Source organism: Eubalaena glacialis, chromosome 1 (assembly GCF_028564815.1).
Source record: "Eubalaena glacialis isolate mEubGla1 chromosome 1, mEubGla1.1.hap2.+ XY, whole genome shotgun sequence".
Taxonomy (NCBI): domain Eukaryota; kingdom Metazoa; phylum Chordata; class Mammalia; order Artiodactyla; family Balaenidae; genus Eubalaena; species Eubalaena glacialis.
This window is the reverse complement of record NC_083716.1, coordinates 122,812,726-122,830,238: the sequence shown is the minus strand read 5'-3', so window position 1 is coordinate 122,830,238 and position 17,513 is coordinate 122,812,726. Positions and strand designations below refer to the sequence as shown.

General features: G+C 40.0%; 1 protein-coding gene across 1 annotated transcript in view; it reads left to right on the top strand.

Annotated features, from left to right (window-relative positions):
• Window positions 1-1,948: 1,948 nt before the first annotated feature.
• The window catches only part of DPP10 (dipeptidyl peptidase like 10), a 685,728-nt gene continuing 670,163 nt past the window's right edge, over window positions 1,949-17,513 (top strand). Inside the window, exon 1 of the mRNA XM_061199257.1 lies at window positions 1,949-2,020. Within this exon, the coding sequence (XP_061055240.1) occupies window positions 1,949-2,020 (72 nt within the window). The remainder of the gene's footprint in view (window positions 2,021-17,513) is intronic.

Sequence of the window (17,513 nt, the reverse complement as noted above, 5' to 3'; positions counted from 1 at the left end):
CCCTTTCTCTCAAAATATTACACGTGAGGGAAAATCTGGATTGTCAGATTTAATGGATGAATTGCCCAACAGCTATTTTACTATTGTTTCATTTGAAAATTTTGTTTTGTACTTTTACAACTAGCAGAGTTATTCCTATCACAAAGTTATTTCTATCAAAATGGACCAACACACTATTACAGGTCACTAGTAATATGCACTTCACTATTTGTTTTTGAAAAGCAAGCTCTCTTTCCATTCAAATACTACCTTTTTTGTAGAGAAAGTCATTTTATTTTTATTCTCGAATCTACTCAAATCTGGTGAACATTGCTTTCTTAAAAAAAAAAAAAAACATCTTAAAGGCTTAGGACAGTTAATGCTTAGGACAAGTATGACAATGCATGTTTCAGGAATTAACAGGGCAGGAGCTCAATTCCTTTTATCCTACAACATTCCCTCAGCTAGGAGGTGGCTAGTTCTTGGACTTAAGTGACTCGGACAAGGATGGGGTTGGTCCTTAGCCAATAAAACATGATTCAAGGTTACTCCGTTCCCCTCCCCCCCACATATGCTAGGTCCCTTCTGCTGAAAACTCCTCACGACCCATGTTCTAAGTCCAGTCATACCGGATATTTAACTCCTCCCGCCTTGTCTTTGGTCAGCCTGTGCCTGAGACTCAGAGAATGCCTTTTGTCCATCTGCTTTGGGCGGGTCCTTTCTAGCAGCCCGGGAAAGCCACGTGCTAGCGCATATGGATGAAACTGATGGACATTGTCTATTACACCCACAGGAATTCAGCCTCCAAAGAGCTACATTGACGCATTGATTTGTATCCATGCTCCGGGGTCCTGGTACCCACACTATAACGTAAACTCCCTGCTGGCGGGGAATTTGGAGAGTGTGTTTGGCACAGGATAGGTGCTCAATAAACAAACTTTGAAAGGGAGAGAGTTGTGTTGAGCGAAGGGAAGGCTGCAAAGGAACTTAAAGTTTGAAGGGTTTTCTACGTGTCCAAAAAAGAGAGAAAAAAAAAAAGAAAAAAGTGTGAGTAAAGAGTATCATCATTATTGTTTTTATTCAACCTTTAGGAATTCCACTGGCATTGTTCACCAGAGAGCTAGCAGGGGAATCCAGGCTGGAGGCTAAAGGACCCCTGTCCATTGACCCAAATCAGGAGGCGCAAAGCCTCGGGTCATAAGCTATGACACCCTCTTGGGTCCCGACAGGTGCTGGTGGCCCGGATGGGGCTCTGGACCCCCAGTACCCCGCTGCCCCCTGCCTTCTCGGAGCGCTAGAGCATGCCCAGTGGCAGCGCTGTAGCCACCGAGGGCTTTGCACGCTGGCACTCCGCTTCTCCGGGTTTTAGCAGGAGCCTGCGGGGGGATGGGGGGGTGAGGGGACCCGTGGAGCCCGGCAGCCTTGGTCGCGCGCGTGGGGAGCTGGCGCGTGGCGCAGGGCTCTCTCCTGCGTTGCGGTTACTGGGGAGATGCTGGAGCGCGGCGCCCGGCTGCTCCACCTGGCGGGCTGAGCGCGGCGCGGGGAGCCCCGGGGGGCGGGCGGGGGGCGCGGACTGCGGTAGAATGCGAGCCGGGCTCCTCCGGGACTGCGAGACAAAGCTCGAGTGCGGTCAGGGGCCGCTCGCCCGCCGCTCGCCGCTCCACTAACTTGTCTCTTGGTGGTGTCCGGTCTCCAAGGCTCTCAACGCTTTGGGGTGGTGAGGGGCGGGGGGAGTGGGGAGTTAGAGGGTCTGCGGCAGCCGGAGGAGGGATCCTGCAAGGGGGGAGCCTGCCTGGTGCCGCTCTTCTTCCCTTCCCTATCGCTCCCTTCCCCCCACCCCGTCGCTGCCGCTTTCCCTTCCGCCAATTCGGAGAGCGTCGGGGGCCTGTGACATGCGATCGCTGCCAAGTGACGGACCCCGAGTCTGAAGTGCCCGCGAGGAAGTGAGCGCCTACGCGGGCCGCCGGCGATGACAGCCATGAAGCCGGAGCAGCAGCCCACCCCGGGGGCCAGGGCGAGCCAGGCTCAGTCGGCGGACCAGGTGAGAGTTGGCAGCTGCGGCCAGGCCCGCCAGGGGAGGGAGGCTGCCAGCCGCGCTCTCCCCGCCCCTCCTCCCGGGCTCGGCTCCCACGCCTCCCTCTCCCCACCCTCCCCCCGCCCCAGTTCCAAGGCTCTCCTCAGCTCACGCATGGACTCCGCAGGAAGTTAGAGCATCTGAGCGCGCTCCGGGGCCGGGCGAGAGGATGCGCAAGGTGGAGAGCCGCGGGGAAGGGGGGAGAGAGGTAAAGGCTGGGGTGGCCCAGGGAACCCCAGCGGGAGGGCCCCCGAGGGAGGGAGGGAGAGGTGGCCGGGGCCAAGGAATGGGGGCCTCTTGGCTCCTAGTAACGCACGTTGGAGGAATTGCTGTGCGCCTGGAGGCGTCCACTTCCTGGGTTCGAGCCCTGTCTTCACGTAGCTCGTGAGACGAGCGCTGGCCAAAGCTACCCCAGTAGGCGAATGACCTTTAGGCCGGCAGAGTTTTTCCTTTCCTTTTTTTTTTTCCCTCGAGGAGACGGGGACGGCGGCGCACAATGGGGGAAGAGGGTATACCACTTATCTGTGGTCTGCTTGGAACGGAGCTTGGAGCAAAAAGGCATAATTAGGGGGAACTGGGAAGATACTGGCTTTAGTGATTTGTTGGGTCCAGATGTGTTGTGTCTGCAGAGATGAGGTGCCCTGTGCTGGCTGAGGGTTATTTTAATCGCTTTTCCGTCTTTCCGCTCCTGCCACCCCCTTTTTGTTTCGGTCTTTAGGGATCTGTAGCATAACCATATGGTGAATCTCCATCTCGTTTCTGTCCCTGGATTGGGGTGACTCGGGAGTTTGGTGTCGCTTTTTCCCAAAGTTGTAGGGTCGGGAGCGCCGAGGTGCCCTGGCAAAGAAGAGGGCGGCTGTGAGAAGCCGGGTCGAGATGCTGTCACGTTTACCTGAATTAGAGAGTCTGAACCTAGAGGGTTACACTTAGGTCAGCGGATAACTGCGGAGCTGGAGAACGGAGGCGCCGGGGTACAGAGATGGTCCCTTTGCCCCGAGTGCACTGTTGAAGGCCGCCCGACGCATTTCTGGCAGAGACACTCCTAGCTCATTGCTAGACATGGGTGAAGGGGGTGCAAACAGCGAGGCTCCAGTAGCGTCTCGGCTCTTCGCATATTCTAAGCATTGAGGAGCTAGGGAAGGGGAGCTGTCCAAATCGTCCTGAGTGTCGGGGAGGCAGGGGAGGCAGAGGAGGCGATGCCAGGGCTGCTGTGATTAATATTCTAGTCCTGGTCATCGCTCCTGGCTAGTGGCCTCTCTCTTCTCCTTTTCCCTCCCCTTCTCATTTCCCTCACATATGTTTCACACAGGTGGTGAGGATTACTCAATGCCTTAAAGCTCCCCATCCCTTTACTGGGATGAATGTTGCCGTTTTTACAAAGCAGTTGTTTTCTTAAACATCCTCTTTGCTCCCTACCCTGAGATAAATATGAAAATATTAAAACATTTGTATTACATTATATGTCCCTTCCCCTCATACCTCTTTTCCCTGCTCCCTCCTGCACACACCACAAAGTAACAACTGGTTAGCAGATTATAAAAATAATTTCAGGAGAGGAACATGGATTTAATATCCTCTTTCAGACGGACAGCCCTTAAACTTCATTAACAAGCCACTGAGCCTCTCTCCTGCTCTTGGAATGATGCTACCAATAAGAATGATTAGTCAGGCGAGAGTCCCCACGTGAAATCTTTGCTCACTAACCTGTGACACCAGCTGGTTACTTGAGGTGCTGCAAACAGTTCAGTGATGGTGGAGGTGGGGAAGAAGAAGCAAAGCAGAGCACACAGAAGCTGAAAATGTATATGTAAATGGTGGGCAAGCAGTATATGAACAGCAAAGCCTTTTGTCAGAACGAATCTGGTACTTAAAATTCATATAAAGACAGAGATTCAAGTTTGAATCCGTTGTTTCTCTTGTTAGTGTGCATTTTTGTTTATGGTCACTTGGAATAGTCAGGGAGTGGCCATTTGCAGAACTCTTGTTTTAATTGAGTTTTTAAAAGTGCCTTTCTGATACTGACATGTTTTTAAAATGTCAATGGTTTGCATATTACGCTTGAGTTAAAATGAAAGGGATTGATTTCTCAAGGGAAGAGAAAGACTGAAATATACATGGCAGCATCCCATTGGGGGTTTTCCAAGCACTCCCAGAAAATACCTATATGTAGTCTATTCTTTGTGTAAAGCTTGACATGTGAAACGATCACCAGATGGTGTGGACAATTGCTGTGAGTGCTTAAGCTATTTCTTCTAAGATTACTAAATTTTTATTAATAGTATTAGTCATTGTGATCTAATTCTGTGGTTGTCAGACCACTCTCATGTGGTCCTAGATATAATACCTCCATATAGACATGACTGATTGTTCAAGTTTCTGTGATATTTCTGGAAAGAAAAAGATTCACAAATTAATCCAAAACTGTAGCTTTATGAAGTTCTACTTAATGGTTAAATAGGGGGCGTGTTCCAGCTAGTCACTTAGTAGGTATTGATTTTCAGTGATTTAAGCTTTTGAATGTTGTCAGAAAGGTCCTTCGCTTTCTGTGGTAGAGATGTTTATGAAACCTCAAAGATGCCTTGTCCTGATGCCATCAAATGCCCATTTCCACTTTCAGCGCGGTGGAAGACCATAGTCTTTCCTCTGGGTGAAATGGTTATGAACCACATAATTTGGTTGTTGTTATGGTCCTTTAGAGAGCCGGACATCCCTGTTTCATCTTATCTGCTCTGGTACAGGATGCCATGACCAGAGGCAGCCCTTCCTCTGGGAGCAGCTGCAGCAAGAATAACAGGAACTGAATATTTTTATTAATGTTCTGAATCATTGGAGATATTTTTATCATCTCAGTAGTCTTGCCTTTAAAGCTTCATTGATTAAATAAATGTTTATAACAGTTACTTCTGTTGTTTTTATAACACTCCATATTTACAAAATGTCTAAAAATAAATGCTTTGCTATTGGTAGAAACAGTCATTCCCACTTAGCGTATAATCAATATCCATTTTACATCAAGGGATACAAAATCTTGAGTGGCTAGTTGTAACTTATTATTAGGTTTGGAAATCACTTCCTGAATGCTTGCCAAGTGCCGAGTACTGTCCTCTGGGTTGATAAGGTAACATTCATTGAATGCATTTTTCTGTTTGATCCTCAAAGCAACTTTTTGAGTTAGGTCTTGTTGTTATTCCTGTTTTAGAGATGAGAACACAGAGGATTAAAGAAACTAAGCAACTTGATCAACCTTGACTTCATAAGTGGTAGAGATGAGACATAGCCCTAGTCTATGGCATTTAAGAAAAATAAGCTCATTTAAGTCTAAAGCTCCACCTTCTGGACTTACCTGGTAGCAGAGTGGTTAAGAATCCACCTGCCAATGCAGGGGACACGGGTTCGAGCCCTGGCCCGGGAAGATCCCACATGCCATGGTGCAGCTAAGCCTGTGCGCCACAACTACTGAGCCTGCGCTCTAGAGCCCATGAGCCACAACTGCTGAAGCCTGTGCACCTAGAGCCCATGCTCCTCAATAAGAGAAGCCACCGCAATGAGAAGCCCGCGCACCATAACAAAGAGTAGCCCCTGCTTGCTACAGCTAGAGAAAGCCCGCGAGCAGCAACAAAGACCCAATGCAGCCAAAGATAAAAAATATAAATAAATAAGTTAAAAAAAAAAACTCCACCTTCTAATCTCTACACAGTTATAGTTCAACACACTCTGATTAGCATAATGCAGAAGAATTGCAAATATTATGTATGTGTGTGTACAAATTCACCGTGATTAAAGTAAAGAATTTGTTTAAAGCTTTAACTATAAATGTAAATAATATCTCTTGAAATTTAAAAGTTAACTTAATATCTCTTCTATTGATTAAAATAATATAAAAAGAACCAGATATACCCTGAGAAGTACATAGGAACTTAAAAAAAAAATTTTGTATCATTTGCCCTTGGTAATGATGAGACTTTCAAGGCTTCTTAAACAAGTACAATTTTATAGTTAGACCTGGTTTAGAATTTGCCCACGTTGCCACCAGGTGGCACCCTTTTGCTGAATCCAGTGGGGAAAAGTATTTCCTAAAATGTTTGACAGTCCTCAGCTCCAAAAAAACAAAATCAAACAAAAACAAAAAAAAAAACAAACAAGGAAAAAACCCATAACCTCACTTTCTGAAGTATGACTAAAAAGTGTATTTTTATAAACAACTCTTTGGCTGTAGAGGCAGCATTAGTTATGCATAAAAAAATAAACAAACAACAACAAAACTCATTCTGGTAGAAATCCAGTCACTTACAGTTCAGCACATAGCAGCCTCTTGATGAAATAATTCATGGTCAAAATTGCGATTAAATATGTAATGTATAAAATACCTTTTGTAAAATACCTATGGTACTTTTGACTTTTATGTAATATTAACCTAAAATGTTTTCATAAAGAAATTAGGATTCACTATTTTTATTTCAACTTTGGTCTAGCAAACCTGATTAAAATTTTCAAATGTATGCTTAATGAACTCATAAAAAAGTTATTCTTCCTTTTTTCCCTTACTAATACATAAACATGTTATAATTTAGTTTATAAAGTATTGTTTTTAACGCAGAACCTCAAAAATAGCTTTTAGAAACCATGTTGAAAAACTTTATTTAATAGAAGGTTTATTACTTCTAAGTGTTCAACATAAAATATATAGTATCTTATTGGTGGAAGAATTCTATATGATTTGGTTATGAAAGACATTTGATGCAGGTGCTTTGTAGAAGTCTTTATAACTTAGGAGATATTATACGTTTCCTACCATCCCTCAATTTCTTGTTATATATATTTTACGTATATCTTATTGCATATATATGACATTGTATCTACTGAGTTTAGAACATACCACAAAACATTCCTTGCTTATAAGCTTCTAATCGCTCTGTTTATTTCAAAGACTGAGCAAAATGCACATTTAAGAAAGATTAAACTATATTAAAGACAAGTTAAAGAAAATTGTATTATTAAATATTAATGCTGCATTATCTTATGAAGTGCATTCCATTGGAAACAAAACACTGAAACCAAATTTCTCCCAGTTTGAGTAAAAATAAAGCTATTTCCCAGTTTTCGTTCCTTGAATCATTTATGATTACATAATGTTTTAAGCTTCTAGTACTTATAGGCATATTTTAGATTTATTTACAGGTTAGCAACATACACAAAACTAGAATGTTGCAACTAAGACTGTGAGCTTTTGTGCCATCAACCTGGAGTATTTCTTTACTACTGTCTATAGGTTATGCACTGGAAAACACAGATTCAAGTTCATGTCTCAGCTTGGCCAGTCATTGCTGTGTTTTGGGGGGCAGGATAACTCATTTTCTGTATTTCATCTGTGACTGGAAGTGACTACAGATCCTTTACATGCTTGTGGCAAGGATTGAATGAAATAATATGTAAAAGCTTTTGAATAATGTTTGTCTCATACCAATGCTCTCATTAAATGTATAGGCTAGGAACAGGAGCCTAGGGGAAAACAAAGCTTAGAGGATCACTGAGTCACCTACAGCTGGTATATTATTTTAACATTTTACTGAGTATTGCATTGTTTAGTACACATATGTGTATGATTACGTATGAGTTTGCACATGCATAAAAATATTTTAATAATGTAATATATATTATTGGGTTAGGCATCGAGCCTGATTTGGCAGAAATGCAGACTTCAAAATATTCTGTAACATCCTTATTTCCACTCAATCAAAACTCACTTTTTACTGTCCTACTCTGTAAGGGACCAGGCTGAAAGTAAACATTGGCTAATTCTCACTAACAGGGGAATTAGCTGCTGAATACGCATATTGTTTTCAATGTAATGCACTCATATTGGTAATTAGCATGGAGAAAGAGGAAGTTTGAGGAAAAGAGGGGTGTGACTTATAGAAATATCTCAGGAGGTGAGATTTCAGTCTTTTCAGTCATTCAGGAGAATGTGCCTAGTAGTGGAACCCCCTGCAAGGAGCCCAGTGTGGGTGTGCCTACAGTCACTGGGGGTGAGACTGAGTGAACCAATATTGGGCTTAGCATAATTCGAAAGATTTTTTTGTACACATTTTTCTACAGTTATTCCTATGCAATATTTAAATACACACAACATTTTTGATATTGCGACTACTAAAATTACCTCCATATATTTTCATACTTGCTGAGTGACTTCGTGTGTTCTAATCAAGTCCACGTCTTACTGAAATGTTACAACGGCGGTATGTACTAAGACATGCGTCAACTAGCCAAGGGTGGAGCTCTTCCCATCTGAAGACCTGTAAAGGCTCCAAAAAAGGGCAGATTAATAATGGAGGGAATATAAACTTCTTCATAAACACGTCTTCATGTAAAGTTAGAAATGTTTCCACCCTCGTGTATGCTGCCTGGCTTTGAGAAGTCCTACAGCTCAGTGTTGATTATTCCCAGCACACTCTTGTGTTAAAGTTTATGCTTGACCTGATCCCCAAGCTTTTTGGCAATAACTGATTTCCTTTTACTTTTCTCCATCTAGACAACACCTGTTTTCGAAGGCTTTTAAATTGTGCACCTATCACCCCCCCACCCCCAACCTGGTAGACATCCTTATCATTTATTACGTATTAACTAAAGGAAGGCTTGTCATTTCCAGGATAGTAGAGAAAGCTGGGAAGTAGGCTCAGTGGAAAGAATGGGACACTTAAGAGAGAGCTCCTCTACTGTAGATTCATTTTAGTTAAGCTGTCCTGAATCTCCAAGGTTTCAAACATACCCATATGTGATGGTAAATATAACACCCACTGCCAGGCCAAATACAGAAAACTGACTTGTATCCAAAGCTGATTAAAATAAACATTTTATTTTAAACTGTAATTGATGTTAACAGCACTCTTGGTAATATCTTCTACAGAATAAAAAAGGATTTTCATTTTCTTTTCAAGTTTGTCATCCCGTGGTTTATTTGAAAATTGTTAAAGCATTAATAATTTTTAAACCAACTTTCAGATAACATGCTTATTCCATTAACCAGGACAGTATATTTTATTGTACAATATATTTTGGAATTGCCAAATGATTTTCAGATTTAATCATATTCTGGGGAAGAAGGCAACATATGATGTAAGGTTGAAAACAGAGTCCAACAGATTGCAGGTTGAATCCTTCTTCTTCCCTTTATCATGCAATGTAGGGCAAATGCTTTAACCCCTCTAAAACCTTTTCCTCACCTTTAGAGGAAGCGGATGGGGAGAGTGCAGCAAGGGTGAGAGACAGTCTGTATGAAGGGCTTGTACAATATCTGGCCCAAGGCAGCACTTAGTAAGTATTTTTATTCTTATCGCTACTATGCTTCTCAATCATCTGAGAAGATTATTTCATTCTTTTGCAAGGGTAATTTTGCATTTACCTTGATGAAAATGCTGAATATATATGTACGTGTGTGTGTGTACATTACCATATGTACATGCACCATGTACACATACATACTTATGATCTAAATATACTGGGTGTTTTACAGTTGGTTTATTGTAAGGCATTAGGTAAAAATTTTTAACAACCTGACTGATTTCTACTGTTTTTAGCTGCTCACCTGTTTAGGATCTTCTTTGAAGTGCTCATGGTTTAATATTCTCTTTGCAAAAGTTTGGTTTCCAGAAACGATTGAATTTCCTTAGAAATTCTTTGCATATGGGAACCGATGATATGTTGAGTTGAAATTTAAGAAAAGTGCATAATCAAAACTGACTTCAGATCTGGAAGAGCCAAGTCAAGCTGCCTGTGTATTCTCTAGCCAAGGTGTATATTATCTGACTTGAATATTCTTGTAATTTATCATACTTATCAATTTTTCACAGGTCAATGCAAAAACCTATGTATCAGGTTGCAAGAGAGCAAATGAAGAAAAGTGAGGAAACAAGCCATGTTGATTACCTTTATCCCCAGCCCCCTTTTGAGATCTAAATGAAGATTTGATTTCTTCTTCCATTTGAAAGTCTCTGCTCTGAAAACATAAATATGACAAATCTGAATTATATCACTGAGAACCTGAATGGCAGGCCCTCCTGTGATTTATTTTCAAATAATGGACCAGAGAGACCACTCGAAGTTGCATTAATAATGCTTGTACAGGGTAGAAGCAGGCCTTTCCTGTTATTGGTACATGAGTTTACTTTTTGCAAGAGGAATGGAGTAAGTGAAAATTCTGATACTCACGCTTCCATTAATCACATCTCACCTTCAGGAAAGGTTTTAATATGAGTTAATTAATGCAAGACATGGACTTTCTTTTTTTTCATTTCACATACTTTGAAACAAGTGCTAGAAAGTCTTTGTTTTAAAATAAAGCAACCCTTTCAATCAATGTTTCATAAACTTGCATAATGATTCTTCTCACCTAGACACAGAATCCAGGATTAGGAATCAAGACACCTTTTGAATAGAGGTCAGAAATCTCTAGAAAAATCTGAAATTCATGTAGAATTTCTAAAATGTAGAAATAGGTCATTTGGTTTGCTAGGTTAGCATATAATTTACATTTCCTGGGATCTATGAATTTATGAATAGATTTTCCTATCTACTCCATTAGCTTTTAGTGATTTTAAGGAAAAAGACCATGCATTTCACTGGTTTGTTTCTTTTTAGAATACTACCAAACGTGTTTTAAGATATAAAGAAAATATAGTTTGAAGGTATATTCATCATCTTCATAAAGTTATTCCTTTTCTCTGATCCTATGAATTAAACGTATTCTGTTTCTTGACAATCATGTTGGCAGTGATAGGTAGGTGTGAATTGAACCTGGAGTTGGAATGGAAGAGACTCACCCTTATTCACATCTGTGGAGGTTGTTTATAATTATTCTAAATGAGGTTTACCGAACATTAGTGCCACAGTGGCATTACGGGTGTTTTCTTTTGCATCTGCCACTCCTAACAAATGTCTGTTTGCTCGCAGAATCAGTGCTTCTTATGTTACAGGATTGTCATTTTGATTCCTTTGTCTCCCTTTGCATCTGTGTCATCTCCAAATCCAAGTCCAGTTTTTTCTACCTTTCTATATTTCTGAGATCCAGTTTCTGTCCAAGATTGATTCCCTGATGTTTAAACTACTGCGATGTCCATAGTGGCCTTGCTCTTCCAAATTCTTCCTTCAAATAGCCATAAAGTCATAAATGATGATAACATTTTGAGAAACTGTTCTGATTGCTGAATCTAACGCCTTTGTTTTCAAATCAGGAGACAGTCAGTGCAGAGGTGAGTGGCCTGTCTCAGATCACACAGTTGGTTAGAATCAGAAGCGATAATTGATTTTGGGTCTTTTCAGTGATGGCCATTTTTCATGTGTCATGCTGCCAGTCAGCTATTGGTACAGAGCCTTTGACAGTTTCTTGGTGGCACATTCACCTTCCTTAGCATTTGATGTCAGAGTAAAATTTGTTTTTTAAATTAATGTTCTTAAAAGCTTTGAATCTGTAGGCAAAACTCACTTGACATTTCTTGGTTTTTCCAGTGTGATGTGTTGGTTCTAGGCCAGTGGTCCTTAGACTTTTGGCACTTGGCGGCAAAACTTCACAGAACCACATATGCATCTTCTCCAACTTGCCATGACAAGAAGTCACCCCAATGTCCTAAAGCCATCCTGAGAGTAAACTGTGAGATGCACTCTTCCAAGGAAATGACAGCATCTCTCACTGTACATGAAGACACAGGCATTCTTAAACCTCTTCTCTTCCCCTCAGCATGAAAGAGGACCCATTGATCCTCTTTCAGCAGTTGAAATTGCAATTCAATGATGAATAGACGAGTGATTGGATGAATCCCTTTTTAAAGAAGGAGGGATGCACTTGGCACTCTAGAAAACACGAAGGTGAATTTTAGAGCTTTCTTGATAAGTTAATAGCAACAACAGGCTTCTGATTCGCTGGAGTTCTTGGAAGACAGGGCTGCTTCTAGAAGCTGTGGTAATTTTGTCAGAGTCCCAAGTTCTAATACCAGACCAGAGAAACTTTTATCTGCTAAATAAATAAACAAGAAGTAGTTTTGAGTCACACAGAATTCTTTTTAGTGGAAAGAACTATGGCTTTCTATTAATTTAACCTCAGTTTAAACTCTATTTACTAGTTTGAGCAAGTCACCCAGTCTCTCTCTGAATTTAATACTTCATCTGGAAATGGGATGGTGCTTACCATGCAGAACTGTTCTGAGGACTGGCAATGAGATATGTGTATTCAGCAGGGGATGCTGAAAATGGCTGTGCTTTTTGTTGTTGTTGTTATTGATGTGTATTGGGTTGCTCTACCAGACTGAGGCAAAGGGATGGGCAATCAAGCTTCACTGGATTGGAGGTTCCAGCTTTAAAGCTTTTTTCTCTGTTACTTTGATAAAACTTCAGAGCAACTTTAATACTGATCTCTTGTTTTATTTGGACATGGAGAGTATATGGATTCATCCTGGCTCCAGAGCAAACATGGATGAGGAGTTGGTCTGTAAAATATATGGCATCCGTTTATTTTTATATTCCTTATCAGTGCAGAAAAATCAACAAAGTTTGCATTCTGAAGGTGGAGAACTGAATGTGGATTTGCCTTTCCTGATTTCTTCCCTCCATTCCATGGTTAAAATCCTTCTCATGCTTCTGGTACATTATACATTTGGAGTACTGTTTCATTCTTATTCAGAGCTAGTCCTTGAGCTGTAATGGCGAATCCAAAAAAACTAATATAGAATCACAGACGGTGCAAATATTTGAAAATAGGTAAATACAATCTAGGATTAGCTGCTTGGGCTCAGAAATGTCAGCTTCGTATTGCTTATTCGTCACACAAGGCAATTTTAGTTAAGGGGAAATCCAGGACAAAAGCATCATGACATAAAATTGCTGGTTTGGAGCTATGCAGCCCATAATTGTTATATAAACTCCACAATGAGTCACTCTGTAACAAGAAAAGGTGTTTCAGAGAGGTCACGAAGTACCAAGAGGCTATATAGGTGATAAAAAAATTAAGTAAATATGATAACATGGAACTGCTATCATTACCGTCTGCTGAATTATATTTAAAGCCAATTTTTGAGGAGAAAATATCCATTCTTATGAGTATGCTGCAGTTTCATATTAAATGACCTGAGCATGGGAACCAATAGATTGCCAGCATAAAATCCGTACATGGTAATTATTAGTAACAAGCGCTATGTGTCCCTGTTTCTGACTCTGAGCGTTTTAAGCAATATAATCTGATTTTCCTTTAGTTTTGCCCCTATAAGATATGTGATTCTTTGAAAAGGATCTTAGAACTAACCATGGTGATTAAGTCACCTGGTCTACTGACAAGACAACTGAAAATGATAAAGGCTAACTTGTTCAAGGTCATACCCACTGATGAATTTAGAAACCGGAGTAGATTAGAAACCAGAGCTCCTCACTTCTAGGTTGGGAGTTGGTAGAAGGAGACTCACTCAATCGTGGGATCATGGAAGTCATTTCTGGTTGTCTATGTTCTTGTCAGAGAAGTAGAGGTGGATGAGAATTAACATGGGAAGGTTCCAGCTTGTTTAAAAGTTCTTCTTTTAATTTAAAAATTTTTTCTAGGCAGTAGGTTTAATAAGATTAGATCTATTATATATCAATCCTATCAGGAAGCATCAAAGGGCAGGTGGTCATGTGTGTAATGGTTGTGTGAAGCCTCGATTTTCTGCAGTTTCTCATTTCTCAGATGAAGTGACAGAGAATGAGAAGAGATGCTGTAGATTATATACGACCTGTAAAGCAGCACTGATCCCTATCAAGTAAGAAATCCTGGATCTCATATAAATATACAGGGAACATTATGTCAAGGACTTAACTTATTAATAAAGGAACCATCAAGATGGTAAAGCTGGTTTACAAAGCGTTTGAGGAAGAGAGATTTATATAGTCAGGAAAACAATAGCATACAAAGTTTGCAAAATTAGATCAAAAACTATTCTGTATTGGATATTAACCAAAACTGGTTAATATCCAATAGGGAATTTAAATGATAACCTTTGTGGTTATCTTTTATAGCAGACAGAAATTTTTTGTAACTTATCTATCTTCTACAATTAACATCTAACTTTACAGACTTTGGATCTATGTCAAAAGTAAATGGTAAGTCTAAGAAAGAGACATTCTCCTTAAATTGTATAATTCTTGTGTGGGCTGATTAGAAATTCCTCAGTCTTGACATTAGAAGGATGGACATGCAATCATAATTATGTTTTATTTCCAAGTTCTCAAAAATTTTCTTAACATCCTGACCTTACAAAAATGGTGCAGTCTGGGTCTACACTTGATGTTGCAACCAACTTCTTAAGCAATTTTATCATAGCTTTCTACAAGCCCTGTGGAGCTTCGAATGTCAGACCCGATTCACCAGCAACGAAGTTGCCAGTCAGCCAACATAGCTTGTCAGATTTGTCCCAACAAATTGGTCCAGGTGTTTTTGAAGGATGGAAGAGAACAGTTTGATAATTTCAAATAGCTCTCTGTGGAGAAGATGAAGTAGAATAATTGCACACAGGGAGGTGAAAAGCCATTCTCGACGATTTAGCAAAATAAAGTTCTGATCAAGTTGCATTGTGGTAGTGGTTCCTGGGAATGGTGGCTTTCAGAGCTGCCCTTTGTTTGTTTTTCTGTTTTTATGATGACTATGGTTATACTGCACTGTATATTTGAAAGTTGAAAGTTGCTGAAAATCTTAAAAGTTCTCATTACGAGAAAAACATTTGTAGCTATATAAGGTGATGGATGTTAACTAAACTTGCTGTGGTAATCATTTTGCAATACATATATCAAATCATTATGTTGGACGTACACCTTAAACTCGTGCAATGTTAGGTTGATTATATCTCACTAAAACTAGAAAAAATTAATTTAAAAATGATACATTCTGGGTTTAATTTCAAGTTTGAAAATTCCTAGCCATGTGAAGTCTATTCAGATATTTTATTCTGAGCCTTTGTTTGCTTATCTGCAAAACCTGAGGCTCTAATTAAAAACAAATAAGCAAGCAAACAAACAAAACCGAGCTGCCCTTTGGAGACAAGAGATACTGTAGCCCCCGACACAGTCTGATTTAAGATGTATCCTAAGTGTTCCTTCTCTTGTCACTCACTTTCCTGACTGCCATGCAAGAGAAAGCTCTTCTCATCTGTCTGAACATATCTGAATTCCACCATGACTCCCTTTGATCTTTTAACTTTAAGGCTGAGCAGGGGGTGGTCATGATTTAGGTCTAACTGTATTTATTTGATATGCCATGGTGACTTGGTAGGCTGTGTCTTGAGAACTGATATTCAGGGCAAGAGGAAATGAGGGCTTTATGAGTGTGAGGGGGTGGTAACAGGAGGAAATAAACATAGAAATAGGGCTGGGAATCTCTGGAGAGAATGATCACCTGCACATGGGGCAAGCCACTTCCCTTAACTGACCCTCAGTTTTCTAATCTGAGTGAAAAAAAAACAAAAGAAGTTCAGATGGTTATTTTTGTACTATGTATAAAGGCGTTTGGTGAAAAGTTAGGGGTTTAAACAATCTTATTGGATTACTAAGACTTATTTTCCTAAAATATCTTTTACTACCTATAGAAAAGTATCCTACCAAGTATTAAGAAAGATGCTCTAGATCAGTATTGTCCAATAGTACATTCTGGAATGTTAGAAAAGCTTGTATATATGTGTTTTCCAATATCGTAGACACGAGCCACATGTGGTTATTGAACACTTGAATTGTGTCTAGTGTCACTGAGGAGCTGATTTTCAATTTCATTTAATTTTAATTAAACTGAAATAGCCATATGTGACTAGGAGCTACTGTATTAGACAGTTATTTCTAGACCTTTGTTTTTTAAACATTAACATGCATATGAATCATTTGGAAATATTGTTATAAAGTAAAGTCTAACCTGGTGAACCTGGAATGGGGTCCAAATTTTGCATTTATAACATGATTCTAGTCTGGACCACGCTCTAGGTAAAACTTTATTTCTCAGCATCAGTGATTCTTGAATTCTAATTTATGGCTTTGCCCAGGCTGACATCTGTCATAGAAGATAAGTCTGATGGGCCTGTAGCAAAGTTACAAAGTAACTTTAGAATTATAAAAGGAAAATAATTTTAGTGTTAAAATTATTGCATTTTTATTATCACTGACAGTGGCTAAAGTTTTGAGTACTATTCATATATACCATGCAGTGGTCAAGTGCCTATATCTCATTTAATCCTCACCATAATTCTATGTAATATATATTACTTTTATTCCAGCTTTGCAAATGAGAAGCTGCGGTTTGGAGGGTTAAGAGAGTTCCAAGGTAGCACAGATAGTAATTAGAGAAGCTATCTTTGGTCACATACAATCACATATATTATAATAAGTATCAGTTGCTTTCCTTTATCAAAATGAGGCCATGATTTGCTGTGTGTGGGCGATCAGTAAATCATATTTGATTCTTTTCCACAGATAATAGTAGTAGTAGTAGTAGTTGTACTCGTAGTTTCAGTAATAATCCCCTTTAGAACTCTGCAAGTTAGTACTGTCATTCTTATTTTAAAAATGAGGAAATTGCGAGACAGAGAGGTAAAGTATTTTGACTGGGGCCACACACCATAATTCTAGGTAATAGATTACTTTTATTCCAGTTTTGCAAATGAGAAGCTGCAGTTTGGAGGGTTAAGAGGTTTCCAAGAACCAGAGTCTGAACCTCTGGAGCCCATGCTCTTGCGTGCTCTACTCGACGGTTTCTCAGGTGTTTAGTGAGTACCTATTGTGTGTCAGGCAGTGTGCTAAGAGCATGGCTCCTGTCTTCTATATGTTCCATGACTTTGCAAATATTAACCGTGAATAATTTCATGTTCACTCAGAATGTTTTAAAACAGAAAAATGACTCTTCCATATCCAACATGTATACTTCAGTTTGTGTGGTATGGGAAGCCAACGTTAAAATTAGGCACAGCTAATTTTAGTGTCTTTTACGTGACAAGTATCTTATGTCTACTATTTTATTAGTGAAAAAATGATGAGACCTGTAGGATATGGGGTGTGTGTGTACACTTCACAATTTAGAAAAACTTAAGATTGTCTTTCCTGTCTCTCACAAACCTTGAGCAACACATGGGCTTCATTATTTTAATGAATGAAAAGGTGAATGCTTTCACCCTGGTTATTCAGCAGCCTAAGTGTCAGATCTAAGCCTTATTTTGCAGAGTTCTCTTGTCATTTTGTTTAGTTCAATGACCAGTGTTAACTGAGTCTATTTTTGTATTTCCTGATTTTAAACAAACCACACAGTCTTCATTAATTTCTGAATAACATATTCAGTTAGTTCAAACATCAAAAGCAGTACATATACAGTGAGATGTCTCCCTCCTACAGCTGTTCCCCAGCGGCTCAATTTCTCATTCTATCATTTTCTTAATAGGTCATCACTATTAATGTTTTCATTTTTTTCTTTTCTTTG